We start from the raw sequence: 9,688 nt of genomic DNA on the forward strand, positions 1-9,688 counted from the left end.
TGACTCGCCATAGTCAACCCGAACGTCGAGTGAGTTTGATTGGATAGATCTGGCCAATTTAAAGGGGCATTGAATTCATTAAGTTTCTAGTGAATTCAATAAAATAATCTTTTCTAATTTGGTTGACAATTCTTAAATTAGGATCATGCACAATTTGAATGTAAATTTATTTTTTATCTATCTTGTACAAAATCAATAATGCATCACATCTACAAAATATATGCTCGTTTGTGAATCTGACCCAGCTATTATTTGCCTCCATTATCAATTTGCTTGAAATATCTTATAGCTTCTAATCAAGCTCTAGCTTTTAGGGCTCTTTAAATAGCATGTTTGCAGGCTACAAGCAAAAGAATGGCCATAACAAATCAAAGAAAATAAACTATTAATAGTGACACGTCATGACCAATTTCATACACCCAAAACATTATAACCATATGTACAGCAAAGTCCAAGACGAAATAAAGGTGAGAAAGAAATTTTCTAGAGATTAATGCAGCTTGAATGCAGACAAACATTTAGCAGGCTGAACCAAAACAAAAAACCACAAAGAAGACAAGACAAGGAAGACGAGGCGAACGGATTGAGGACAAAAACCGTAAACTTGAGAGGTGAAGAAACTTAGCGGTCACGAAATCTGAGAAGGCTTCGTTAGCTTAGGGTCAGTGTTGAGCGCCACGTTAGTTACTGCCTGATACGTGGCGACCGGGCCTGGGTAGAAAACCGCCCTCCCCATGCTATCATATGCAAACTGCGACGTCGCATAACCAGCCGCCGGCGAGTTCGCCGGCGCGGCATCGATTCCAGCCGGCGGCGCTACAGCATACATCGTCGGCAAGTCGCGGTAGACATCCGCCGGCACAACCCTTGAGAAAGGTGGTGGCTGCGGATGCGCCGCCGTGTAATACGCCTGTCCAGTAGTCGGTGGATACATGCTGTGAGAAGCGGGGAAAAGATATACCGTTTGGTCTCCACCAGCCATCGAGGCGAACCTCCCCGCTGCGATGCCACGTTGATCAGCCCAGAAAGCCGTCGGAATCTGCGTTGTAGCGGCCGAAGTAGGAGCTAGTGTGGCTGTCGGCGGTGGCGCCGGAACAGCCTTCTCGTGAACTCTGGGTGCGTAGAATTCTCCATGGTAAACCCTGGCAATGTTTTCATCACTGCCGTTCCGCTGCATGTTTGTCATGGGATGGAGCTGATTCTCTGCGATCTGAAGCCTTTGGATACCTTGAATCTGCCTCTGTGCCTCAGCTGAAGGGGAAACCACCGTTTCCCCTGCATTCTGCGGCGTTTCCTCCTTCGCCAGGTCAGATCTGACCGAAAGGATATCATTGGCCAAGGGCTCTACCACGCGGTTCTCCGCCGTTGTTTCCTTAACCTTCATGGCCACAGGAGACGGAACAATGTCGGATAAAAAATCCGGAACCAGCGCAGGGGGCGGAAGCAGAGGAGGTTCCAAGGGATTACGATCCATAGACGGCGCCAACTGCGGCGGAAGCAGCGGCTCAAGTAACCACATCTGATCGACCTTCTGCTGGACCTTCCCAGAATTGATGGATGGATTTGCAGGGAAGAGAAATAAACGTAAGCGGGCGGCCGGCTTCCCGGAAGATGAGTGGAGGCGATCGTACTCAATCATCATGTGATCGAGATCCTCATCATTAGTAACGGAGATCAGTGCGTCAAGATCCTCACCGGGGAGCTGATACTTGAAGCAGATCTCATCGGGAGAGTTGGCGCCGTACAGCGTTGCGAGTTTCGCGAAGATGGCTTGGAATCGGATGGAACGATCGACGGCAAGAATCTTAGTCTCCCCACCGAAGTAGGAGAGCTGATTGTCGTGGGGTCGGGGCTGGATCCGACCACCATAGCTGCACATGAGCTTGACGCGTACGGCGGCAGGCTGCGGTGTCTCATCCCATGAGATGGCGGTCTCGCCATCGATTTCGCGGCACTGAGGTGATGAATCGCCGGATTCTGGATAGATAGAATAGGTATAGCCCTCCATGCCCAAGCTGCTAGCGATAGACCGCCCGCTCACTCTGCAGCAGGAGGCAGGACCTTGCAGTGAACGTGGGGGGGAGGGAATCGGAATATGATGGGAGGACGAAACGCTAACTTCGTCTATATAGTCCCGGCCGAGGCAGATTTCTTGATGGCAGCGTCCTATTATTAAATGAAATAAAATTAAATTTTGACAAATTTTATTTAATTAAAGATGAGAATAAAATATAATTAACTACATTGTGGTAATTTTGAAATAAATTCAACGGTTATAAGTTTCATATATTTGTACATGAAAAATGTGTAGGTGCTCATACTGAGCATGATCTCAAAAGAAAAAAGAACGATAAATGAGGACCGCTTATTTAATTGGATATATTTGTTCGAGTCAAGAAAGCAAGATCAAAACTGACCAAATCACAAAGACGATCGAATGATTCAAACTCGAACTCGTCAGATGAGATAGGCAGATGAGCCAACCATTATGAGAAAGCCGAATGAAATCATCAAGCCATCTATCAGTAGATACAATCTGAAGAAAGAGTTATGTTCCTCGAAATCATTTATCTCCCACGAATGCTCCCAAATATTCTTCATTAGGTACAAAGAATTGGTCATACAATCGAGCCTTACAATTATCTATCAAGCTACGCTGATTTGTCATCGGCTTAATAGTCTTGTCTGATTCAATCAACAAGAGCTCCTCATCAAATGATCGAGATTCGACAAATCAAACTGAATCGATCGATCGTCAAAATTCTAATTTGATGAGCTGGTCATGTCGACCCAAAGCTAATCAAATCTGACTGATCGACTGAGTTGACTCTGTCAGGCCAACCGAACCGGAGTCATTTTAGCCAAACCGACCCTGTTAGGGGCAGTCAAGTAATAAGCTCATGTATGTAAAATACCATGTAACAACCTCATTAAAAAAAAGGGGGGCAAAAAGGTGTAATATCACATATTATAATTTCTCCCTTATAAATTATCAAGGGCCTCAAGGCCAATTATATTCATAGCATCAAATAGTTTAATTCAAAAATAGATCTTTAATTTTTAGATTCTTAAATAAATATATAGTTAATTTATATAGTATTAATCTCGAAGTAGATTAATCAAGTTTTGGACCACTTGAAATCCATGTCGTAATTTTTTATTTATTTATTTTTTTTTTGAATTATGATATTCAGAAAATTATCGCACATCATATCATTTTATATTTAATCATTACCCCAAATTTTATTATAATAGCACATACAAATAAATGTATTCTATAATTCATGAAAAAAAAATGATATAAAAATTAATTTGATAAATATATAAAATTTAAATATTAATTATATGTTGAATCCTTTTAGGATGTGGGTCCCTTATTGTCTGTGAGAAATTGATGCAATTTTGTGAAAGGCCCGATATTGTAGGAAGAGTGTTGTAAGGAGAGAGAGACCTTCAGAAACCTCTTAGTAGTACATCAATGACTATATTGTCGGCTACTCTGTGATCAATATTATGAAAATGAAACATTGTTGGCTAATGTTAGACATTGTAGGTACGACAACTATCCCTAATATCAAGGCGAAGTGGTTGAATCTCGGTGTCGGTCGACGTCTTTAATTGAGAGATTAACAGATGTTCTGGTCACCTGTGATCATTTTCTCGAATTGTTACCTTCACATGGATAAGATTAAGTCATCCCCTCGAAGAAGATGATGGTAAGCTGGATCAGCTTCTTCGTCAGATGTGTTGGATCCAACCACTTCGGTTGATAGGCTCGATTCAGCCACTTCGAAATATGCTCTCGATTCAGCCACTTCGGCAGGTGCACTTGATTTTGTCACTCATGTAGGTGGGTTTGGTTCAACCACTTCGGCAGATAAGCTTGATTCAACCAATTCGACAGATGGGCTTGATTGTGCGAGATAAAATCAATCAAAATTTTCATATACACATATTCATGTATACATTATAAAATTCTCTCACGTATAAATGAAATGGTGATCTTAATTTAATATTTTAAACTTAAATTAAATTATTATATCATTTAATTAAAAACCAAACAAAAAATTACACCGAAAACCAAAAATTTATGCAAATCCAGACAAATTTTTTTTCCCACTCTTTGCAGGCGGTTTCCATGCATTCTCGTGGTTGAGGATTTGATTGGGATTTCACAGGGCTCATGTGAGCCCCAAATAGGGCTGTAAACGTGCTTGGGCTCGTGTTCGGCTCGTTCAAAATAACTCGTGTTCGAAATCGGCTCGTGAACAGTGTGTTCGTGTTCGGCTCGATTTAAATATTGTGTTAGTGTTCGGCTCGAAATTGACTCGTTAAAATTAAATTGAGATAAATAGATGTAAAGTGTGAGATTCGAACCTGGACCAAATATATACAAAAGAAAGCACTAATCACATTGTCACATGAGTTGTTATGATTTAAACTTAGACATAAATATATATAATATATTATTATATAAATAATACATGTAATATATTGTTATATAAATAGTCATATAAATTTTTTTTTATTATTTCGAGTTAGAACGAGCGGAAAACGAGCGAACAAAGAACTGTTCGTGTTCGGCTCATTTATAATTCGAGCTTTAAAAATTGAGCTCTGCGGCATGGACTGGGATGAAGTAGTAGTCGACCTCAAGAGGATTAATGACACCAATGGAGGAGTGAAGGAGGGTCTCGTGAAAAGTGAGCTCTGCGGCAAAGAGGTCGGACGCACATCGAGAGTGCGATAGTCATACTCGATTTAACTCTGCGGTAGGGGAGGTCGAGAGGTCGCAGATTTGAGAGACGGAAGCGATGATTTTGTTTTAGAAAGGGAAGGTAAAGGCGTTATAAAGTCTCTCGTCAGTACATAACTTGTTTTGGGAACGCAACATGTAATAAAAAAAGGTTTGGGGTCCTCCTTATGTAAGAAACCCCTTATCTAATTCAACCAAATGATGATCAACCATTACGCGAGCCCTTCACAAACATTGAATGTCTATCTGATTGCTAGCTCTAACAAACAATAACTAAGCAAAGGTTATTGCCAACGCTCTCAGCTACGAAAAATAATATGTGGTTAAGGCCTTATTTTTATTCCTCTCTCCCTCTCCTCTCTCCCTCTCTCTCTCTAAGTGTGTGGGTTTGTGTGGCAGAAGTCGACATCTTAACTTTTTTTTCCTCTGAAAGCCTTCATCCAAAACTCATACTCGGATGGATCATGCCTAGGATTGTAATACCGCCTAATTGTTGGGTTTGACTCCCCCCCGGTCTTTGAAATGTTCCTACAAAAAAAATTGTTAAGGAAAATTAGAGGCTAAATAAACATCAATATTTTATTTGAATTTTTACTCTTGTGAATTACTTGAGTTGCTTCAGATTTGCTATCGTTCTAGGTCTGGTTCGACTGCTGCTTATATAGTTGTAATTGGGGCTACAAGAGAAAAAGAGAGATATCTCCCTACAAGAGTAGGTCTAGTGTGAATAGCCTACAGAGGCCAAAACCTAGATGGTAAAAAACCCATAATACATGTCATGGGCGCCTATTTATAGGAGATAGAGGATCAATGAAGCAAAATTATATATTTGCTTCTGCTCGAGAATATAATTGGTGGTTATAATAATAGTAATTAACTATAAAAATCATAATTGATGGACATAACAATCGTAGTTGGCTACATAAAGTATAATCTGTGGCCACAAGAATCATAACTGGGTCGACAACTCACTACAAGAAAGTGTGTGTTTTGGGATGTGATTCCTCAAAAAATCCTTAGTTCAAACTGCATTTTGACATACCTTTATACAACATAAAATTATTTTTGATGGATTTCCAACAAAATACTCGTAAGAAATCTTCATAATTTTTCATGAAGGAATTGTCACCAAATAATGAAACCTCAATGAAAATTCTATAAAAAAATTCTCTAAAAAATTCCAATGGAATAAAACCATCACCTTGTTATTGTATAAAAAAATCGACAAAAATTCTATAAAAAAGTCCATTGAAAAACCAGTAAATAATTAAAAATTAAATTATCATTTTACATATTGATATGTTTACACATGTAACAATGATACATAAATAATCATGATTTATATTGCATACTGAAAACTTATAATTTATTACAATCTAATCACATTGATCAAGGTAAAACCAACAAAGAAATCATGTATAACATAGTAGAATAAACAAATATAGAGAATACTAATCATCATCATCAGTCTCATCGTCAACCTCGTCATCTTCATTCTTAAGCCATATATTTTTGCTTGCTTTTCACCTTCAATGGCTTCTCTCCGGATACCAAACTCTTACAACTCTGCATGAAATATGATGTATGTAATACAAACAAATCAAAATAGATAAGAACTTAGAGGAATCATCTAATCAAGATTAATTTCAATTTTACTATAAGAAATCAATGAACAGTGTGGTGTGATAGAGCTTGAGTGCTCACTGGAGATAGAGATGAGAAATGTTGACGCCGATTCACTGATAGTAATCCTTTTCATACAGCTTGTCAATGACCTTAAGCACGTTAGTTATTAAGACTTAATAAATAACACTTTAACCGCCAGTAAATATCCAATAGCCGCCAGTTTGTAACCAAGACGTGCTGAATTTCTGATGAATTAGTCCGTCATTTTATAATTCGACATGAACCGACGCATTGCATCGTCGGTATAGCCCTGATAACAACTGGAAATATTTTTCACAAATAAGCTACGCCTTATTCCATAGGAAAGTCGTCAGTAGGGGTAATATTAATGTACTGACACGAAGCCGTTAGAAATCAGTTCCAAAATTTCAGAAACAATATGGGCCGTCAGTTTTTTTTTCATTGGTTTTAGCTATTTTTCCTTTAGTGATAATATATTGTTACATTCTATTTTGACTTTTATATGGATAATTGGGTACGTCTACTTATACACATCAACAAATGCATATTATCACATTAATTTTTTTTTAATTTTCTGCCATGTTCCCAAATCAGTTTGTAGTCATCTGCTTCGTCAGTTATAAGCTCCCTGTGGTCTTGGGTTCGAATCCCCCCAGGCGAGGTACCCGAGTTGTTAAACGCGACCTGCGGGTTACAAGCTAGGAATGATTTGCGATTCAACCCGTCAATCATCTTTCAAAAAAAAAAAAAAAAACTAATACTATCGCATAGAGTTTTTTATAGGAAACTAATAAAATAAATAATTATAAAAATAATGCGCGTAATTCCTCTGTATAGAATTATTATGAGAAATAAATTTATTCTAATTAAAAAAATATTTTTTTTGTCCTCTAGGATTTATGGATGAGTGGGAGCTCAGGTAGGCGGTGCGGTGTGGGCCATGTGGCGGTATGTGGTTGGGCAAAAAATTGGGCCCGCGCCGTATGAAGCGGCCATTTGTTTAATAAGTCGGCACTCGGCGGCCCACGAAAGCCAAGCATGGGCTCGAGCTTATAGTGGTCCTAATAATACGTTCTTGGTTTGACGAAAGCCCCACTTGGAATATAATAAGCTAGTTATTAATTAAGATAATTATTATGAACTCCCCATCCACTCGCTCGACTTGGGGAGTTGTTTATTAAATATTAGTTTTATTTTGGGATTTACATACACTTTATTTATTTTTTTTATTATTTTTTTTATATGAAATGTCAAAATAGTTCACTAATTATTTACATTAAGTTATTTTAACCCTAAAGTTTATAAAAATGTTAAATTAGTTGGCTTAAAAAAATCATCATTTGGGACTAATTCAACTAATATTAAAGTGTACGATTAAGGGTCTCTCTGTTTGGTGCAGCTGCAACGATTTAGAGAAGCAGTTGTGAAGTTGTCATAGAATATGTTGTGGATTAAAAAACTGTGGCGGTTATTCCCAATTTTTATCTTAAAAAAGTCATCATCATTTGAGACTAATTCAACTAATATTAAAAAAATATGGGGATTAAACTGACACTTAAATAAAATGTACAAGTAATGATCTGTCTGTTTGGTGTAGCTGCAACGGTTTAGAGAAGCAGTTGTGAAGTTGTCGCAGAAGAAGCTGTGGATTAAAAAATTATGGCGGTTATTCCCAATTTTTATCTTCAAAAAGTCAAACTACAGTTTTCTAACAGCTGCCACGCTTGGCTTTGTTTGAAGTAGCGTCACCGTTCCGTTAAGTAAATTTCTTTTAAAAGCTGTATTTGTCAAACCAGAGGAGACTATCTGTGATCTGAAACTATGAAAATTTGTCATTCTTGCAAAAGAATGTCGGGAGTCATTTAACTCCTACTGCTTCACCAAACGAAATTTCACTCCAATCAAACCGAACTTTACCGCCTTCTCAAATGAAGTCTCAGCAAGATTAGATTATCGAATGCAATTTTTCGCAATAATACGCTAAGACATCACACCGCCGCCGCCGCACGACCGTCCCGAACGAATTCTAAAATGCAGTAATGATTGTGCAGTTATGCTCGGAATAGAAAACTTAGGGAAAGTATCCATGAGATCTGTCACATGAAGGTCAAGTAATATGAAATTGCTATTTTTCTTGGGAGGTCAGATTTCGTCGGAAAGAAATGGTTGATCAGCTCTGATATTATTATGACTGTCACATGCGAGTTAGTGCCATATTCACGCGCTATTCTCTCTTTCCTTCAGCTTTCCTTCCGGCGAAGGCGGCTTCGGCTGAGTGCGGATTGTAGGAATTAGTCAGGAGATAGGACTAATGCTGGAGATTTAAAATTGATATTTACAAGTTTAAGGAAGATTTACATATATTTAATGTAAGGAAGATTTTACCTGCATGCTACTCATTTTTTTATGTATTTATATACTTCAATTTTACATATAAGCCCCCTAGTGATACATGAAAGGATGTATTCCACTATCTAAAAAATAAAATTAAAAATTGATTTTTTTTTTTTTTTTTTGGTTATAAAAAATAAAATTAAAAATTGATCTAAAAAATAAAATTAAAAATTGATTTTTTTTTTTTTTTTTGTGTTATAAACATAAAAAATAAAGTTTAGATGTGATATGGCATCAATAAAATTTAAGTCCCGAACATGAATACTGAGACGTGACATGGATCTCGAAGTAAATTTTTGAATAAGGAATCTTCACATTTCAAATAATGGTAATCGAAAATCCAATTTCAGTAAATTTATAGTTAGACTAATCGGATCGACGAGACAAACATATTGACATTTAAAGTTGTGTGATCCAACTCGATCAAGCTCAGATCGAGCCATTAAGTTGTATTTTAAAGCTTTCGATGGCTGATTGGAAGGTCAAACTGATTTCAAATTTAAAAAAAAATTACAATCAAAATCAAGTGGGTTGACAAAATGAAACCAGCAAGTTTGATATCTGTTAATTACAACATTATTAAGACACTCAAATGTTCATAGAATAATGTCTGATCAAGGGAATCTCTCCGGGCCTTCCAATAAAGTGATTCATATTTCTTTTTTATTTGCATTGAGGCATCTCCCTAACTCTATAAATGGTGCTCTACCCTTTTCATGAAAGGGGGCCTAAGATCTTGAAGCAAAGGAAGATGGCAGCTTGGAGGAGGAGTTGAACCGCCATGCTCTACATCGATGGTCTTGTGAACGCTATCAGCTTCTTCAGCCGCCAACCACAATCGACCTCTGCTCATTGATATTCGTCGACCACCATTTGCCACCACCCGCTCCT

At 37.8% G+C, this 9,688-nt stretch overlaps 1 protein-coding gene across 1 annotated transcript; it reads right to left on the minus strand.

Annotated features, from left to right (window-relative positions):
* Nucleotides 1–360: 360 nt before the first annotated feature.
* LOC110017931 lies at nt 361–2,141 on the minus strand. Its single transcript, XM_020715100.1, has one exon. It carries the CDS (start codon nt 2,006–2,008, stop codon nt 629–631), a length of 1,380 nt encoding a protein of 459 aa, XP_020570759.1. The 5' UTR covers nt 2,009–2,141; the 3' UTR covers nt 361–628.
* Between the last annotated feature and the right edge of the window lie 7,547 nt (nt 2,142–9,688).

This window comes from Phalaenopsis equestris, unplaced genomic scaffold (assembly GCF_001263595.1).
Source record: "Phalaenopsis equestris unplaced genomic scaffold, ASM126359v1 Scaffold000002, whole genome shotgun sequence".
Lineage (NCBI taxonomy): Eukaryota > Viridiplantae > Streptophyta > Magnoliopsida > Asparagales > Orchidaceae > Phalaenopsis > Phalaenopsis equestris.

What these genes read in the sequence shown, in the direction of transcription:
- LOC110017931 (XM_020715100.1), bottom strand. Translation starts at nt 2,008, where the DNA reads ATGGAGGGCTATACCTATTCTATCTATCCAGAATCCGGCGATTCATCA.